At 34.6% G+C, this 20,333-nt stretch overlaps 1 protein-coding gene across 1 annotated transcript in view; it reads right to left on the reverse strand.

Annotated features, from left to right (window-relative positions):
- The window catches only part of LOC128221146 (uncharacterized), a 30,243-nt gene extending 12,928 nt beyond the window's left edge, over window positions 1–17,315 (reverse strand). The window contains exons 1-27 of the mRNA XM_052929603.1: window positions 15,944–17,315; window positions 15,440–15,552; window positions 14,646–14,801; window positions 13,219–13,584; window positions 12,853–12,895; window positions 12,481–12,552; window positions 10,767–10,937; window positions 10,079–10,318; window positions 9,548–9,805; window positions 9,339–9,392; window positions 9,046–9,102; window positions 8,715–8,768; window positions 8,349–8,507; window positions 7,530–7,692; window positions 7,166–7,343; window positions 6,698–6,808; window positions 6,065–6,229; window positions 5,379–5,578; window positions 4,838–4,984; window positions 4,218–4,373; window positions 3,739–3,967; window positions 3,475–3,585; window positions 2,528–2,655; window positions 1,458–1,670; window positions 1,145–1,300; window positions 783–868; window positions 321–439 (exon numbers count right to left, since the gene is read on the reverse strand). Of these exons, the coding sequence (XP_052785563.1) occupies window positions 321–439; window positions 783–868; window positions 1,145–1,300; window positions 1,458–1,670; window positions 2,528–2,655; window positions 3,475–3,585; window positions 3,739–3,967; window positions 4,218–4,373; window positions 4,838–4,984; window positions 5,379–5,578; window positions 6,065–6,229; window positions 6,698–6,808; window positions 7,166–7,343; window positions 7,530–7,692; window positions 8,349–8,507; window positions 8,715–8,768; window positions 9,046–9,102; window positions 9,339–9,392; window positions 9,548–9,805; window positions 10,079–10,318; window positions 10,767–10,937; window positions 12,481–12,552; window positions 12,853–12,895; window positions 13,219–13,584; window positions 14,646–14,801; window positions 15,440–15,552; window positions 15,944–16,382 (4,344 nt within the window). The 5' untranslated portion in view covers window positions 16,383–17,315. The remainder of the gene's footprint in view (window positions 1–320; window positions 440–782; window positions 869–1,144; window positions 1,301–1,457; window positions 1,671–2,527; window positions 2,656–3,474; window positions 3,586–3,738; window positions 3,968–4,217; window positions 4,374–4,837; window positions 4,985–5,378; window positions 5,579–6,064; window positions 6,230–6,697; window positions 6,809–7,165; window positions 7,344–7,529; window positions 7,693–8,348; window positions 8,508–8,714; window positions 8,769–9,045; window positions 9,103–9,338; window positions 9,393–9,547; window positions 9,806–10,078; window positions 10,319–10,766; window positions 10,938–12,480; window positions 12,553–12,852; window positions 12,896–13,218; window positions 13,585–14,645; window positions 14,802–15,439; window positions 15,553–15,943) is intronic.
- Window positions 17,316–20,333: the final 3,018 nt, after the last annotated feature.

Raw genomic sequence — 20,333 nt, forward strand, 5'->3', positions numbered from 1 at the left:
AATTCGCCGGTTGAATACATGATCGATAATGACCAAATACAATCGATTGTCGCCAAATTCAGTCAGGCCCAACTAATTAATTTTTCGATTACGATCGATCATCGGAAGATCACTACATGTAATACATTGGAAAGTTGTCTTCGCTGTGTCATCACTTTTAACCGCACGCGTTCAAGGACCTTAAACAATTTAAGCTATATTTTGGTCATCATGCTGCGGTCCCTTGTCAGAGTATCAATTAAAACGCCTACATAGTGAACAGAACTAGATTCTTATCTTGGTCACTTAGTGCAGATACATGAATATATATATATTTGTACCTGCATTTGGTCTCCTGCTAACACAACCCTAGTGGACTTTGTTGCCTTAGATAGAGGAATTAGTGCCTCGCATTCCAACACCTGCGCTGCCTCGTCAAGGTATATGTGTGTGAACAAATCTGAATAGGGAAAACATTGGACTTTACAGAATAAATATAATCATAAATAAAATTACTAATATCTATAACAACAGTGGCACAGTGTATATCCATGTGCATTATTTTATAAGAGAAAATAAGCTACAAAAGCTATGATATTATGTACCTTGCTTTATATAAGTAATGCTTTATGTAAATAATAGCTATTTCTATCATTCATAAATTGAAAAGTTTGTGATTTTAATTATCAGATATAACCATTTTAGCAATAGCACAATGAAGCCTTTTAAAATTAAGAAAACATACACTACTTCGTAAATGGCTTATCCTGTACCGTTCACTTTTCGATAAGTACTAGTTTTACCTTCCGGAAATTCCGTTAGCATTTTAGCGCTGCTGAATGTAGTAACAACGATTCTGTGACGCAATATATCCTCCCTTCTTGGCTTTCTGGACGTTATAAATGCAGATTATTAACAACAAAAACAAAACAATAAACGATAGCGACGAGCCTTGTCACATAAAACACACTATGGTCCTGGTCAATGTCATAAAGTGTTCAATACTCAAGTTGTTATTCGGTAAACGTTATTCAAACCTACCCGGAAATCAATCGACCCGATTTCGATTCCTGCTGAGGCGGCTATTTCTTTACTGTGATTATAATGTGATGTATATTTCCTTGGTCGTGTTTGCTTCTCATTTGTTTGTAAATTATATATTTACCTAAATGAATGGCCTTCCTGTAGACAGTATTGTCGGACTGTTCCAGACACGGTATTTGGCCATCTGTGTTGATAGTAGATACGGAGAGGTTTTGCTTCTTGGTGATTGTCTTCGCAGTAGGGATGAAAGTAGTCTTCAACATATATGTCGGCTTCACTATAAAATATTCATCATATATATTTTATGCCATATCCTTTCTAAAACCATATATATACATTCAATTATTCAGTCTAGAATGTGTCGTTAACAACATATTTGGATTGATTTCATTACTTTTTCAACCATAAATAAATGTTAAAAAACATGTTGATACCTGTTCGAATGCGTACATATGAGTACACGTGTGCCATCTTGCTGGATAACGACCTTTGCTGCCTGGGCGAGTGTGAATGTTTTACCCGTTCCAAACGGACCAACAAGGAGCAGGGGTGGAGACAGTTCTTTCGGCACACTTGCAGCTTTTATTATTGCTTTGTATTGGTTATCGTTGCACGTTTTCAGCGACAAATCTTTTCGTAAATGATCACTAAAAAGGACAAACACTATTCAATAATAATCAAACTATACTGTGTTTAAAGTCTACTAAACTGCTTCCATATATCAAAAGAAGTTATTGAATCAAATATATTGTGGAAGTGTAATCCTTCGACACAACTACATCTACCGATCTAGCGTATGCTATTCGTTTATAGTAAAGGTAAGTTACACTGCCTACGCCCCATATGAGACACATATCTCAGAGCAGTATTTCCTACTTGTTTAATGACACTCTAATCACAGGACAACATTATAGGCAAACACAAATTCATATTGATCTGTCAACAAAGCATCGCCATTTTTAAAATATCTAGCAGATGCAATTTATCTTTCCGCTCAATATACTTAGCGCTGGGATCTTTCAATCTCAGCTAGGAAAACAAGAAAGGGGGAGGGGCGGTGGTTACAACTGACGGGGCTGTGGTTACAATTGACTGGTGCATACCATTGGCACTACGATATTTATCCTTTTCAGTATTCGTGCCTTAGAAATATGGCTAAGGCCAAAATATGGTTTAGTTAGAGTTACATCCCTTTCAAAACAGGTCATGTAGGTTATTTTATTATGCTTTATATCAGAATGTTATTGTCATCATAGGTTAATGGCGTCAAAGTTATCGTCTATATAAAGCTGTAAACGTTTTTAAAAAACTACATATTAAAACACGTACTTTATTAAAAAGAACCAACGGTCTGTAAAATCGTTAGGGTCCTCGCCTATATCGAAGGTAGGTTCGGATAACCCAAACCATTTATTTGGCCTATGTAGATAGACTGTACTTTGTAAGTTCATGTATTGATTAAAGTCATACTATGAAATGATATGGTTATCCTATTAAGACATACTTATCAGTAATACAGGTGTCAACATCACAGCTCGAGACGGAATTTGGAAAGACAATCTCGAGGTTTTGGAGTTCATCCACTGCCTTGTGCATTTCGCATAACCGTATTCTATTCAGTTGAAGCTGCACCTAAACGATACGTGTTGATTATTAATAAAGTGAACATCTTATAATGAAAACTTACCATACGTATATTTCAAACATTGATTGTTCTCAACCTGCTGTGCAGGTAGAAGATGGCCTTCTTTCGTCAAATAGGCCACTCGGAACATCATCTCCGGCATACGACGAGTATGCCGGTTGGAAGTTAAAGTAGTGTGTAAAATTAATAATATTGATGTTATTTAGTTGTAGTGTTTTATCGGGTATTCTATTCTACTAAGTTCAAAATGATTCCCAGTGAAGTGTATTATTGCATAAATCATAAAGATTTCTAAGAGTTAAGTCCTTTGGCTTAACTGATGCAAAATCAAAATCACTAAGCGTTCTGCTGGTAGCGTATATTAATGTGAAGAATTTTGACATTGTAAACCTTCCATGTACATCCGAGGCTGTTTTGATGAAAAATTGCAGTGGTGTTCAGATTGTAGTAAAGTCGGCAATTTGAGCGATCAAAACTTGTTAATACCGTTACATTCCCAATGCCGTTTATTCATAGTTTCATATGAATTTATTTTGTGAGCGACGCACTCTTCCAGTTAGACACGCCATCTTTCGAATGTTCGTTGTAAACTTTTTCAGTCGGTTTGGACGGAGCCGTTAAAATGGGTTTATAATCCTTTCGTATTCTTTTTATTTCACAAACCAAATTGGGTTTAGTTCATTTTCAGTCAATACCTAACACACATGATTAGCTTTAAAGAAAATGTTAAACTTAATACCGAGTAAGAATACCATATAATAGGTCAGAAAGTATTATCACTGATCTAAATGAGAAAAAAACGGTACCTCAAAATTCCTCGTCTGTTTCGCCTTTAAACCAAGTTCAGAAACACACACCGGGGATAGCTCAAAGTCTAGGAAATTCCTTTGACGATGATGCACACCGGCTTCATATACCTAGTAGAACAGATTATATTAAGAAATTGATTTTTCTTCTCTGGTAACAATAAACTACAGCAGCTTCATGAAAACCTATACCGACGTTTTGGAAAGCACATGTTGAAACAAGTTTATATCAAATTATATTCACATTCTATATGTTAAACGTACCTTTTCGGGTATTTTTCGTGATCCAACGGCATGTTCAAAGACAGGGGTCAACCAAACAGAATCAGAGTTTCGGAGGACTAATCTCCCAGCAGTGGTATCTTCGGACAGCTCATCTTTCAGCTCAATACTTGTGAACAAAGCGCCGTTTGTTGCGTAAATTGCATCTGAGCTAATTTCAATCACAGGTGGCAACTCGTTTTCAAATGTCATTTCTCTTTTCCCATCAAATCTGAATAAATTAATGGAACACATCTTAAATCATAGGTGGATGTGTAAAATGTTAATTCATCTTAATACATCAAAGATGGAACACATCCTTAATTTGTACATGTTTTCCTTGGTTCAATCTGGAGTAAAAACATAGCAGCACGTGCTGAAAATAATATAAGCTTAATATAATTATTCAAATTACTCGGATGATAGGTAAACCCCAACATATAGTGATAATAACTTAATTTTAGCCTTACTATTCAACATACTTTGAAATGACAGAGAGTTGCGTTTTCTCTTCGAAGTACAGGAGTTTATGCATGCGCCGTTTGTATTCACTCAAGGTTGGTCTATTTACCCCACGTGTCTGTTCGTAATCTTCTCCAGTATTGGACGTTTTTGAATCCGTCTTTTCGTCGTCCGTTCTAAAACGAATTATGTTGAAATGTTTATCTTTTAAATCAAATAACTTATCAAACAATAAATAATGTATCAAATGAGTCTAGTTGGTATACCGATTTCCGTATAGGAGCTTGATAATGTTCGATTTAAATGACAACCATCTATATAATACGTATTAATTTATCACGGAAACTTTATTAAACGTCGCTCTATAACGCACGCAATTTACAATGATGTTCACATAAATAACGTCATGTCAAAACATATAACGCTTATTATATATATCTAACATATAATAATGAGTATAAAGTTATTTTTATGATGGCGTATATTAATGATATAAATCTCTTTATGACATTTGCCCATGCAAAATGCAATGCCTAAAATTTGTGAATTGAGTTTTGTAGACTTACTAGCAATTATTAAAAGTAAGAAAAATGAACTGGTAAGTATATCATTAAGAGAGTTTTACATTTTTAAATCTTACTTGGAGAATATTTCAGGTGATGAAATCTCCATGGCTCTTTTTAGGTTTGTGTAATCACGTTTAGTTGGCGATGGCGTAGACGGGTATGTACCTTCATCAAATTTATCAATCGAATACTCCTCTATCAGCTGTCTTTCTTCCTGGTTTCTGCAACATGTTTAACTAGAGGATTAGTGCGTTTTTCACACTGAAATCTAAATATATATCACCGAGAAAGCACCAAAAGCTATATTTCACGACATACGTTGCCAATATTTTCTGCTGGTATTCCCCAGGTAAGTATTATTGCGATCTTACACTGATTAAAATATCATCTTTTTTATTATGTGCCTTAAAGGAATGTTAAATAGCAGTTCATTTTTGTTTTTCAGATAAGCGTTACTTATATTTTTGCGAACTTAACGTTATGTCGAAAACGACGTCGTTGAAATTGTCTTCCAGCCCTGTGATCTCTGACTTATGATTTGGTAAAGCGATCGGGTTAAAATTTAGTCCCTGCTAATAGAATTGTATCACACTATAATCTGCTTGTTACACTAACCTTAGTTGAAACTCAACAACCTTGACGTCTTTTGCCTGCCAACGCGTATGTTGATCTTTACTTTGTGAACGTTTTGGTGCCCTGACATCGGTGCTTTCTGTTGTCCTTACGGTTAGCTGCTTGGAAACAACAGGCGTATGGCCAAAATCAAAGATAACCCTCCCACGGAAACAACCGTACACCTCTGAAGAAAAATCCACCTGAAGGCAAAAGGTACATAAGAATATCAAGAAACATTAAGTAAGTTATGTTATCTACTCAATATTTCCGGAATACATTATTTTACGTTATTTACTAAAATATATGTAAGGAAATGTGTTTATTTATAATTATATTTCCTTATCACTATTACCCAGCAATTATCCAGCAATATCTATCAACTAGCAATAAAAATTATTTAGCAAAGACCATACCTTGCAATTACCAAGCAACTACCCAGCAATGATTATTATTCAACAATGACTTGTATCCAGCACTGAATATTACCCACTCATAAATTTTACGTAGGGTCAATTACATGGGTAGTGACGGAATTAAAAGTATCGACTTACCTGCAGTAACTGCCCCCGTAGCTTGTTTTTTGCAATACTGTTTTCAAAGCTTACCATTAATAAAAAAAATCGTCATTGTATGTACTAAATATCTAACAATCGCTGAACTTTTTAATATTAATATACCATATTTACCTCAATTTCGTACTGAAATGAATCTCTTTTCCTGGATTTGTTTTTGTTTTCCCAGTCAAGTGAAGTAGGATAAACGATGGTGTCTTCCGTTTTGTCAAAGACACGATGGATCAAAAACACGTCGATTGCACTATCGTTGGCTAGCGTCACTCTTCGAAGAAATATCTTTAACACAATAAAAAAATGAATAAGTACGAAGATGATGACATTTTATGTTACTGTGAAGTTTTAGATTTGGCCTAGTTTAAGAAATGATTGTCTTAGAAATCCCAATCTATGCATCCTCTGTATATTATCCTGATGTCACAGCAGTGTGCCAAGTTTCATGCTTATTGTTTATAGGCTAATTGCCAGTTAGGGCTGCATCCAAAGAACAAGGGCTGCAACGGCAATGCTTTGAAAGATCTTAACCCTGAACGTTGACAGCAGGCACCAAACGGAATAGACAAATATACAACCTTTTGCTTTACCCCGGATTAGGGGGCTGGGGGGTCACTTAAAGCAGGCTTAAACTATCAAGTATAATTATACACTCTATATCGATATTTTCCATGCAATTGAAATGTTTTAAATAATACATTGTTTGCTTGTTCCTCATAATTTATTATTATGTATATCAAAATGCATACTTACGCTACTTTGTATTTCAAACACCCACTTATGAGTTAGTGGTTTTTTCGGTAGACTGATGCTAAGATCTGAGGTCTGGTTGATGGTTGCATACTGCACACTTTCCACCGTGACCTAGTATGAATGCTCATTATATCTTTTGTTTTTACGATATTTGTTTTCAAATATATGGTCATAATAATGTCCTTAACAACAAACCGGCGTTATGACATATAACGATTAATACATTGAAAACTACAGGAACAAGTTGTACTAGACTCCATTTTCATTTTTTTCAGATTGTATTTTATTTTTTGCATTTGATACATGTATAACAATGCTGAATGTAGGAACAAGCCCGCACATCCAAAGTATTTAAGATAATATCATATAACGAAAAAACGTTCATGGCCTAATCGTGTAAGAAACTCATCAAAAGACACACACACACTCATATTCAAGACAGAAAGGTTTTACGTAAACCATACTTACTGGCAAATCAAACGGAGGGAAATTAGCAGCAACCTTTTCCATTTCTGGCGTTTCCAAGTTGACACCCACGACGTTTATATTATCGATATGTTCTCGTCTGATTGCATTCCATTCATCTAGTTCATCTTTTCCATGTGCATCCGTACAACAAACAGAACATCTTTGATGTTTTTCAAACCTAAATTCAATGTACATAACGCTTATGAAAGGTTACCATACACGATTAAAAACTATCTGTACATTACTTATAATTATTTTTGATCGCAAAGCAATGTTCAATTGACAACATCAACTAAAAATAATCAACCGACAACATATCTTTAAAGATCTTTAAAAAAAAGTAAATACTTTATCTGGTACCGACCTTGGGCACAGTTTATATTCTGCTGGTCCCTTCGGGGGTTCACGGAAACTTGATGATTTTCTCAATGGTGTAGTGAGTCTCAGTGCATGTGAGGGGTGAGCAAGATGTAGTTTGAAGTCCTCTTTTTTCGCAAACCCCAGATTACATACTGAACATGTGAGGTCTGAAATATATAACTATATCATTAAATGAGTGTTGAGTGGAACCAAATCGTTCTGTTTTAGCGGCCTTGTCTAACTTATGGCATTTACTTGCTTATGCATCACTGGTGCCAACATGTCCCATTTGAGAGTATAAATGTGTCATTTTAAAATTGGTTTATAATATAAACGTTAACATGTGAAAAGACATAAGCTGATACAGGAACCTTTCTAGTATCCCCTTCCTGAGTGAAAACAAATGTTGGTGTCATTTTATAGTGCCCAAGAAAACGAGTGTGGCTGGAGCTCATGATTTCAAGACACAGAAAATATTGTAAAAATTATGAATGAAGATTCTATTGCTTCAGTATAAAAAAACTTGCAGTTAATATTTCAGCCTGAAGCATGAAGCATGTCGAGAGACGTATTTTTGTACATTATTCTTGATTTTTTTTTTGTTAAAAGACATAACTCATTGAACACTGTATACTTGTATTTTGGACCGGTAGCCTTTGTATTACGATTTAAACACTTTGGTATTGTATTGACCCAAAGTTGAAATATTTTTATCTTACTCATGTCACATTAACCTCGTAAACACTTTTGAATCGCCAAATGAAACACTTATTCAGTTATTTTATTAAATTTGTAAATATTAATGCCGAATGTGCAATTTTACCTTTTTTCCTGCCGGATAAATCTGTTTTCTGATAGGATGTTGCAATATCGATGTCGGAAGAAATTTCTATTACTTCTTCATCTTTATTCGTGTTACCTTCCGTCTTTCCAGATAAATGTGTTCTCTGATTAGATGCTGCAATGTCGTGTCCACTCTTTTCTAGGATCGCAAATTACAGAAGTACTTTAACATGCAGTAAGGAAAATAGGACAATGTAATTACTCGTAGGAAAAATACTGCAGTAAAACAATACAACATTATTGTGCAAGTATATTGCATCGAATTTCAGACTAAGACACTTAAAACACGCCTGTGCATTACAGTTGAAACTTCAAAATATTTGAAAATGTAAAGTTAAATTTGTACCTTCACGCATGGCGACATCGCCTGATTCACTGTCTGTCGAAGAAACCCCTCTATCTATAAGAAATCAAACACTCTTTACACTTTTAATGTAAACTTTTCCTATATTTTATCAATTAAATTTAATTACTTTATTCAATATCAAATTTATAACATTCTTAGAACAGTAAATTAATTAATAAGGATTACAAATAGTTCAATTACGAAAAGTTAGCCACACTGAGAAATGGAGGATATTTCTATTATTTACTTTTTAGTTTTATGGGCATCAACTATTTGTATTCCTTTTCAAATATATTTGTAAACACGATTGCTGATTTAGTATTCACGTTACCTTCCTTCCGTAAATCTATTCCCATACTGGATGTTGCAATCTCCTTTCCAACTTTTTCTAGGATCGAAAATAACAGACATACTAACTAGTGTTGAAATGCCAACAAAACAATGTGCTTACTTGTGATGAACAAATGCGCAGTCCAATAAAAAAAAACTTGCTAAGTACAGATTGCATTAATTTCTGATATGCACCTTTCGAACACTTTAATCACACATGTGCATTTAATTTGGATCATCACTTTTAAAAGTCTTTAAGGCGAAAAAGGTAATCTTACAAATGTAAATTTGTACCTGCACGCATAGCGATATCGCCTGATTGTTTGTCTGTCAAAAGAACCTCTTCATCTACAACAATTCATGAACACACTTTGAGTATTAGTATTTCCAATATTTTATCAATTACATTGAACATCGTAATTGAATTGCAAAACATATTAAATGCTTAGAAATGTTAAATTTGTTCAAAATTATAAATATTTCAATGGAGAAAACTTTACTACCTTGAGAAACGGAAGCGTTTTCTATTATTTCTGTATCTTTTTCAGCATCAATTGTTTCATTGTGTACTTTAGTCTCGTCCAAATCCGTTCCGATTTCTTCCAAATTGCTATTGGTTTCACCTCCACCACACAACTCATCTTGATGAGTTTCATTGTTCAGCGTATGCCTGGGGCGGACGTCTAAACCATTTGGCAGAGTAACTATAGCCATTTGTACACCAGCATGTTCTGACATCAGCTTTCGTTTTACTCTCCCAACTATTTAAAATTAAAGTGCACAATTTAGTGGAAATAATCCATTCACGAGTTAAAAACCCATAAATTATTATAACAATTTATTCGCATTCCTTATGCATTATTTTACGTATTAACATCTTTATTCATTTTAAACGTCAACATTGTACATTTAGATGCGTCGTATATGCAACTATAATATAATAAAGTATTCTGCTATTCAACAATGTAGAATTAATTAGTTTGTTTCCTCAATTTTATCTGCAATCATGTTACAAAATATGATAATATACGCACCAAAGACATCCATGCAGCGAGTCAAATCCTTTTCAAAAATGGCAACCTCAAGTTCAAGGTCACTGTAATGTGGTAGCCATCTCTTTATTTCTTCCTCCAATGGACGGAAAAACTCAGTCAACTTTCCGGACATGCATTGTTCACACAAGTGTATAAGCGATCGCAAAGTCCAACATTGAACATATATCGCAATGCATTCGTTTTTGACCTCAAAAATGTCTCTTTGGTCCTCCCCGTGGTCTGAAAACAATATAGTAATTATACTAAGACGTCTTTTGTCTACAATAAATACATGGATGGTTTTTGCTGATTTCAGTGTAGGATCGTTTTGAAGTTTTTCTATGATCACGAGTGAAATAAAATGCGATCAACACTGAAATTCAACAAATTTTAATTTTCTAAATATCCCCTCTTGGAAAACTCATTTTCTTCCCATGGGATGCCCCTCGTGCGAAGAAATTGTTCTCCAAATAGTGTTGAAATTTCAACTCCTTAGTTTGCAGTGAACATTTCACTGCTGTTATTTCATTGATGTATTTAATATAACTTACTTCCGATTACATAAGCACGACGAGTTGTTTTCGTTTCTTTTGAAATAAAGAATCTCATTCATTTTAAGATGTTTAAAATAATTCAGAAATCGTCATTTGAAGTTTGACGTATATACGAGTACGGTCGTAGGATTTACCAATGGTCATTTTCTGTAGACAGTCTTCGGCCATTTGTTTTATTGGAGCCCACTGCGCGTCGTTCAATATCGCCTTTCCCTTGACATGTCCGCCTACCTCAACTATCACCTCCCCAAGAACTCGTTCTTTATTGTTGGATATGTTCTTCGTCAGCAATACTAACCGGATGACTGATATTGAAAGTGAAACTATTTAGAAAAATACGGTCTTTCTTAAAATATGTATAAAACAATAGTTAAAGGACGATAAAACTAAGGGGTTATCACAATATGATAGTATGTATGACAGCAGGAGCAATTTGAAGTACTCTTAAAGTCATATCGGTTTACAATGTTTCCTGTCATAGCTCCTCAACACCACAGTCTCGAGCAACATAAAGCCAACCAACATGACTTAGCCTTTCATTTCTATCATGGTAAAATATTCAGTTTTAAATTTGGCACAGACATATATACATGTATTGTAATCAACCATTTTCAAATATCATATTTCTTGTCAAAGAAGGCAGTTAGAGTATCAGGTCAGAATTTAAATTTGTTCTAATAGTGTAAGAAGACATTCACCTTCAACTGTCATTCAGTTACATCCAAAACCTTCCAAATTGATTAACTCCATAGAAATGAATTCAGTTTGGAAGCATTTGGTCACAAAATTATGGCTCTTTATTTGAAGTATTATGGTGAATTATGTATAAATTTGTTTTAGAAAAATGAAAATAAAAACTTAAGAATTACAGCATTTTCTTTGTAATGTATTGTATATCACTAAGGCCTATGCTCTTCTGGATGGGTTTGTGTGTTATTAATCAACCTTTCAGTTCTCATTATCTTTCGTCAATATAATTATAGAGAATTAACATTGTTGTCATATCAAATGAGAATATCACTTATCAACGGGTCATAGTTATGGTTTTTATATAACCTAAATGTTTCAATGTGATTGATAAACTTCCTGCCAAATATTTTTAAGTTGTGGTTTAAACCAGTTCTTTTTTGTAATTGACAATGCGTACAAATAAAGATCCATACAAGATCAAATTCCGATTTTAACAATTCCTATGATAACGCATTTCAAACAAAGGGGAATTGGTTAAAGAGTTATGGGTCTTGAATCTTGCTGTAAGCGTTCATGATGGTGTTTGGCTGTGCCCATTGTTTGCTTGACCCCGTCGTCAAGATATCATGACTTAATAATGTTTAAATACCACAAGGTTAAATAAAGATATTTGAAGCTTTGAAGAGACGGAAATGGTGAATCCCCGTGGGGGGGGGCATGCTATATAACTTTGGAAGAAGTAACGGGTGACCTTTTCCAGGAAGAACACACACAGTGAAAAGTAAACATACTAAGGTAGGGAGATCACTTTAGTTAGTATACAAATGCAGAAAATATATATAATTTATTACAATCACTTTAAATGTCGACGATTTAAAGCCTTCACTTTAACAAATTGACAGTTGTTACCTTTTATTTCTGTTTTGGGGTCAGAATCCGCTCATTTTGGCATCAGTGCCTTCAATTCAGTCATATAAGGTAACTCATACTAGAACGGATTTCATTTGTTTGGTTATTTGCCGAAATTTCCCCTTTAAGTCTGGTTTCAAGACAGTTACGCAAAAATTGGCTCATTCAAAGACAAACAAATAGAAAAGTTGTCAAAACAACCAATCTGTGAGAGTACAGCTATAAACACCAATACTGTTTTATTGTTACCTGGTATTGGAATGCCATTGGCCATCCCATTGTTCCTCATTTCGATGAATTGACCCAAAACCTGCTTTACATCTAAAACAATACAATGAAATATGTTATAAGACAAAAGTTCAAACCCTGTGGTCGCTTTATATATGCTGAATCATAATCATAGAAACATTTATATTTCTTTTGACTTCATTTTTTTTCTTGAGGCAAAGTTACCATCTTTTATATTTGTTCACTTCAGTATAGAGAAATGTCTTCACTTCTTATAACTGAAAATTAAGTATACATGCTACCACGATATTACATCGGCTTGATAAGTGGTGCGTTTTCAAGAGCTTGCGGTATTATAACATTATCGACACAGAAGGATAAAAACCAACATACCGTCTTTTATCTCAGTAATGGTCAACCCTTGTACCACTTGCGTCTGAATTGAAAAAACAAAACCTTAGCATAATGTACTGTTAAAAATGTTAGTATGTTAGAACAAAAATGAATGGTTTCATATGACGCCGGTATGATTTTAGTGGTCTTCATTTTATTGTGTAATCTTCCTAGTTACTGAGCCAGTCACTACAACTTCACCTGTATTAAGTATTTAGGTGGAAATGACGTTTTGTCTTTTTACATGAGTCATACATGAACGAACAATTAAATTTTCTCAATAAAAAGCATTTATTATACACCGGAGTCAACATGTTACTTGTTTATTCTTAAGTTTAATTTCGATTACTATGGTATAATACACACCTCCTGTATTTCCTTTAGTAGGCTATGGTTTATATCTAACCCATTTGCTATAGCTTTTAGGTCTTCCTGATGCGTTTTGATAGACTCTTGAATACCTGTCACTTGCGTTTGCAATTCGCGTATGTACCCTTCGATTCTTCCATGATGTTCACTTTGTACAACGGTTAACGTAGCCAACTCAGCGTGTAGCTGGTCCACATTTGTGATATCATCTCTATTCGATTCGTCTTTTGCTTGATCTGCGTTGTTTTCTGTCTCGTCAAGTATTTGATTGATTTCTGATATCTTTTTTGAAACAGCTTTCAAAGCTGATTTCCGCGCAGTCAATTCATCCTCTGTTGTTATTTCGAGGTTTTCTGTTTTAAGCTGAAGAAAAAATGTACGCGTTTGAAACGTATGGGGCTAATTTGCAGTTCCCACTTTTTCAAAACAAAGGACATGTTAAAAACACGAGAGTAAACGGTATTTGCTTATGCGTTTTTATTATGAAAATAAGGTTAATCTTTTCACAAGAATTGTGAAACAAGCTATTACAACATTATATTAATCGCTTATGGCACGACTTTATGCAATAGTGTGATCTTGTGTAGTGGGGGAGAGGGGGGGGGTACCCGGATGAAACTCATTTCAAGTTTGTTGGCCACTAAAATAATGGGACGAATACCCACTAACAGACACGCGATAGAATAAGTTTTATTAATTAAATATGTTCATTAACATTACGAACCATACATACACAAACAATAACAACATCGCGAAGGACTTTAAGCTTTAACTAGACAGAAATCTCATTTCCAACACATTTTGTTCGTTGACTTTAGTAAATGTGGTAAAACATTAAGCGGTCTCGCTCAAATATTACCAGCTGGTTGGTCAGAGAAGTTTTGCGAATTGTGCAAACATGTTTTTCAGTGTAGAAAGAAATAGCTTAACCGATAAATAATGAGATAACTGCCTTGGAGCGGTCGGTGTTGAGTACGAGTTCACTCGAACACGAGTCTACTTGGGGGATCATACATTTTTGTATGGCAATAACCTTACACTTGTCTCAACATGCATGAATAATTACAAAACTAAAACTATCATTCGTATCACAACCGGTATCAAACCAGTGTTTTAGGTGAAATTCACTGCTTTCTCAAGGCTGTTTCACCTGTGAAAAAATGTCCATTTTCCCAAATACTTATATTTTCCCGATATGATAATTGCAGAATACTATTTTAAATGAGAAAGCAATGAATTTTTTGAAAAATAAACCAAATCTTGACAAGACTTACTCTTCACATCATTTTGTTAGCTTAAAAAGTGAAAAGGTGTGTTTTTGCCATTATATAAGCTATTTTGGCCTGACTTTGTATTTTTCCCGAAGTCGACTTTCTTCCCTAATTTGCAAGGAATAATAAGGAAAAAAAACAATGCAAACCTACTTTCTCAATGTTCTCAATGGCGCGTTTTGCATTGTCGTCGTTTTGAAGTTTCGGGAGGCTGAGCATTTTCACCATGGAGTCTAAATATTCCTCTAACTTTTCCTTGGGAACGTCTAACCTCCCTGAGTGAAGAATTGCATTCCTTGTATTCCGTGCCTAAAACACAATAAAGGTCAATGTATTTCATTCAAGTTATCATAAAAAGCAGTGCAAACGAAACGGACGAGACATGGGACGGTATTCATAACACACTTATGAAGTTATTTCATCACTTAAAGTTTAATCCTTCTATAAGTGCCCCCTGCCCCCCCCCCCCATCCACCCCAAACAAAATAACAACAAAAAACGTGTATTGAACACAACCTCTGTGTATTAATCTTAATCGAATTGCCCAATTGTCTTATCAGATTTCCGATCTGAATATCCTGCTTTGCAATTTTGGGGGTTTTATTATAGAAATTGACCCTTAATGTCCCTATGCCAATTAACAAATAAACAAATAAACAGGATATTGGCCCCTGCTGTTAATAGCTGAAAACGCAAACATATTAAATAATTGGTGAGTTCTAAAGTTTTACTGTGATCTACTATTGTCTCATAAGGTAGAAATACCGTGTTTTTGCACCATCTTTCAAATTAAACACGGTATCCTTCATAAGAACCATTGTTTTCAACATGTATTCATCCTTTTTGGTATAGTAAAACAATTGTATTTTTTTGGTAAATCTAATTTGGGAGTACGAGTGCATCTTTAATAGAATAGTGCACATTATAATTGTTTTAGTATGTCTTACGTCTTTAATTATCTGTGATTGTCCGAACATGTTCCATAGAGTCCTGTTATGAATACAGATGCTAAGAAGTCCAGCGGCATCTGTGTTTGCAGCTGATGTCACCGCCTTGTAGCCTTCAACGATATAAACACATATAATCTCGTATTATACAGTCGAACCCCGTTGGCTCGAACTTCCAAGGACCAGCATAAACACCTCGAGCTTTGAAAAATTCGAACCAAGCGCGAATTTTACCTTCAATATAAAGAAATTGGATAATATCCAGTATGAAAATAACTAAACCTAATCATTATATATAATATTTGTTAATTGGACACCAGTACTGATTTCTACCAAAGAAACGTACTCAAGATTGATACTATAGGTTATCAGCTTTCGTCACCATTGAGCTAAAAGAAATTATTTCTATTATATGCTTACTTAATTTAGCATGCATATATTTGTATCAATTAAAATAAACCGACCGAGTAAATAAAACATATAAAACATATGTTTTTAACAAACCTTGTGTTTGAATAAAACATTTTCCAAACTCCCAAAAGTTGCTAGACCACTGTTCCACATTGCTATTGAGAAACGTTGGGCATGAGCCTTCCTGATATTCATCCCACACATAGTCGTGAAATCGGCTACAGGCGCTGTGTTGAGGGCAATGTCGTCGGGTGGGGCTACATTCCCTTGCGCAAAGGCATTTTTTCTTTATGTACCGGCAGCTTTCTTTCTTGTGAATTGGACGCAAATTGTCGATGGTACAAGCACTGCAGTCATACTTGTAGCCCGGGGTCCGGCTTCTACTTTCGATCTTTGCGACAATTGTTGAATGTTGATATTTAATTTCGTCCTCTACGCATTTTTCGCATCCATCTTGCATGTACCGTAGACCAATACATGCTTTCACCCAAGATTTGAATAAGGGTCGATTTAAATTTGTACCGCCTGACATGTTAGATTTCAACACGATTCTTAGTCGAGGGTGTCACCAGCATTCTTCTCACTAGCAATAACGAGAAAATATTCATTAAGGTACAAGTACCTTTGAATTTTAGTTATTCACGCCACTAGCGTCTGTTTTCCGCATGTGTATTTGCTTTTTAAATGACTGATTCATAACACTAGAAGTAAACTTATCAGTTTCAGTTTCCCAAAACCTGCTTTTGTTTTGAAAACATTTAAGTAATAGATTTTTTTCAAACTAACTAGGTTTTCATTTGTACATTCGTTTCATTGTCATAAATCGTTACAGTTAAAATGATATATCCGTCATAAGCACATACGTCCGATTAAATCCATTATAGAGGAATATGACAGGGGCTTCTTTTAGCTGCTTTTATATATTGATGTGAAATATGCTGTATTTTAGATTTTAATTACACGCTATATAATAAACGATAACCACACTGTCGTATAACTCTAGATGTATATATCGTAAAGTTATTTTTATCTTTAAATGTTAAAAAAAATCTTGTGCAGACTAAAATGAACAATGACACTTTGAAAAGACATGTCACAGACGCATATACATAGGTAAAACTTCCTGTTTGCTTAAGAATAGTCCAACTACGTATAAACACAGTGTTATATATACATGTATTCACATACACAGCTGGTATAACTGTTATTATACAGTATGTTATAATATGAATGGAGCGTCCGCTAAGAGAGTTAACAATTCCGCCATTTTATGGTTTCATGATATATTACACGATTTCCGATGATTGTAAAACTATTAGATCACCAGATATAATTAAATCAAGTTTATGACAAAAATCACTCGCTAAACACAATAGTCAAGTTAGCGTAAAAATGTTTATGATATTGTTTTTGAAAGTTTAATCACAGCTCAATTCACTGTCTTGTTTTGATCCCGTTTACAATATGGCTGATAACAAGCTATGACTGCGCTCGATATGCATTCATTTTCAGAAAACGAAACTGCATGTAGCTTACCTAGTTGCTATATAAAGCAGAAAAGATTGTATTGATTGTGCAATTGACGCACATTAATCACTGTACAGATTGTACGTTTAATATCGCTTTGTTCATATTTATTTACATGGTTCTATTCATTGTTTCAGTCTGTTAAAACAATTAAGTGCAACCTTGAAAATGTTTAAACTACTATATTTCGATTTAGTTCGGTAGCGCTGCATTCTGCAGTAAATGCATTCATGTAGATCTAGCGTATGTTTAATGAACTCGAGACCTAATTCAGTTGATTTTTTTTAGATATTTTGGTTTTAGTTTATTTTCGGTTTTTCATTTAAATCGTCTCTCTTTACACAGCCAAAAATTAAAACGTTTTTAAAAGTGTATTTTGTTAGGAAGTTTCCCACTGCAATATTTGTAGTTGTGATTCAGCCTGCACCTGCAACAGTAAAAGTAAAAAAGCACTTTACAAATTAAAAAAAAAACTGTTAAATTGCCTTAAAACTTTTCGGATATCTTATTTAGGTTCAAAGTTTGACAACTGTGAATATTAACATATATTATCGATGTGTTTTATTTCCAAATTGCCCTTTTGTTTCACGGTGCATGGAAAATTCATATCCAATTCAAATTCAATATTTATCTTAAAATCCGGATTTCGAATATATATTAAAAGGTAAAACATTGCCACTGGCGAGATCCAAACAAACGTATTTGTAAAAAACGGAATCTTACCCTATTTATATACTATGTGAAACACACACTAGATCGACAAATAGAAAGGTAGGAAGGTAGGCAATAGCTAATCATGCGGGGGGGGGGGGGGCTCACCTCCTTTCAATTTAGGAGAAAAAAGTAAAACAATACGCACACAATGTACCATTCCGGACTAAAAAATTGTAAAGAAAAATCTAGAGGGAGCAAACCCCACCCCATCACCCCGCCAACGCTTTCAACTAAGTAAAATTCAGTTCTTATGGAGGGTCGCGAGTCCAACGATAACACCCAGAAGTAACGCCCCCTCTAACGTCAAATCCTGGATCCACCTCTGGTAGGTAGGTAGGTGGGTAGGTTCTCCTTATTTCTACAGAAATGGCGCGCATAACAAATACAAAAGCAAAATATACAAATTATATACTAGTAATCAAATATATACATTTCAGCACATGCTATACATTTGTGTTCGCACATATTTGTGAACAAAAGATAATCAATGATTTACCCCATTCACTGCTGCTCCATATCAAGTAGAGTATATTTGACGATTAATACAACATGTTTTTTCGTAGGGAGTATTTAGTCGGTCTACATGATTTGGCCCACAAATATGTGCGAACACCAAATATGTACTGAATACACGATTTGGTACAGTCGTCTATTTTCCCTAGGCCGCCTCTGCACTTGCGGGAAAAAAACTATGATTGACAGCTAGGGATGCCTTTTTCTGAGGCAGTAGAAGCTTACGTCATGACACGAATTTAAAATAGATGTGTAATCAGAGATCGAATTGTATTGACAAATATTTAGTACACTTTTTAAACGATTTTGTGACAATTTTCAAATAAGAAATAAGAATTTACGTACGATCTTCTAATTATTTTAAGATTTTCATTTAATTTATAACACATCAAGCTCTTTTCAGTACTAAAATGTGATTTTGTTGATATTTATCCTCATGAGAAAGAGATCAGAACTGCGTGATTGGGAAGAACTTAACACCATTATGAATATCATCCAAGCTTCTGTTCTTTGCAACGCACTAAGGTAATTATGATACTCCAAATATCTACAATTTGTTCATTATTTCCTAAAAGTTCATCTGTCTTTGTTTGTCCGTATTTTGTACAATCACAAACTGTTTTGAATTGCTACTATGAAATATTTACAGAGCCAACAAAATTTACCATCTCACGACACTTATTCACGTATTTAACACCTGGGTGATTTAACTTTCGCGCCAAAATACCACTACATATTGAGAGCGGAGCTAGTGAGTCAAATAAACGCGGTCACACAATAAGTCAAGAGTGCATTTTGGCGTTGTACATAGAATGGTGAGAGCTTTGTCGGCCTGTGGCCTCGCTGCGCTCAATCCATATGTTTAGATCTCCAACAACATAATTCAATTTCCATATTCTGTAGATCGCCAAAATGAACTCTTACACATAAAAACAGGAAACACAAACTCATCTTACCGAATAAATTTTAAATAACTTTCAGTTGACATATTAATGTTTTGAGGAATGGCATTATAACAAACGCTGTTATTTAGTGCTTATATTCCACCAACATTACAGCAGCAAGAAAGGATAACCCCCGTCCATTGTTTGTCTGCCATGTTACAAACAAAATTTGGTAATAGATTAGTAAATTATGTTACATTATTTTAAAATAAATATCCTTACACGCGGTAACTGGGCCCATATTAACGACCATCTGTAGTCTATTTGAAAGTTAATCCAATCGTTTCTCGGAAGTAGATCTAAAAAGAATATAAGCAATTTACTGTAGCCATCATAATCGATTGATTTTTTTTATTCAGACAACATAAATTTTAGCATAGAAAGTTAACAAGTGTATGCGGAGTTTCGCGGATTTAATCCCTGCAAGGAACTCGCCTTTTTAATTCTGCGGTCGACAGATCACTCTCAGAGGGCCTAAAATCCAAACTCCGCGGAACGCAAAATCTATAAATTCAATGTGTTAGCCAAGAAAGCGAAAATCTGCGGGGAGTATTGAAAGTGGGTCTAACTCATCATTTGGGTGTACTGTATATCGTGTGTCTAGGGGCTTGGGGTGGCGAAGGAGGAGGGGGATTGCTTTCGGTTTGCACCATCAGTAGAAACTTAAATGCAAGAGATATGTTTACAGGGTCTCTCGCATACGCCATAAGGGCGTTAATTATATGTTGTGGTAATTGCTGTGCATCTATTTATTATCCTTATGTGTATAAATAACTTTCAAATTA

This window comes from Mya arenaria, chromosome 16, assembly GCF_026914265.1.
Source record: "Mya arenaria isolate MELC-2E11 chromosome 16, ASM2691426v1".
Classification (NCBI taxonomy): Eukaryota; Metazoa; Mollusca; class Bivalvia; order Myida; family Myidae; genus Mya; species Mya arenaria.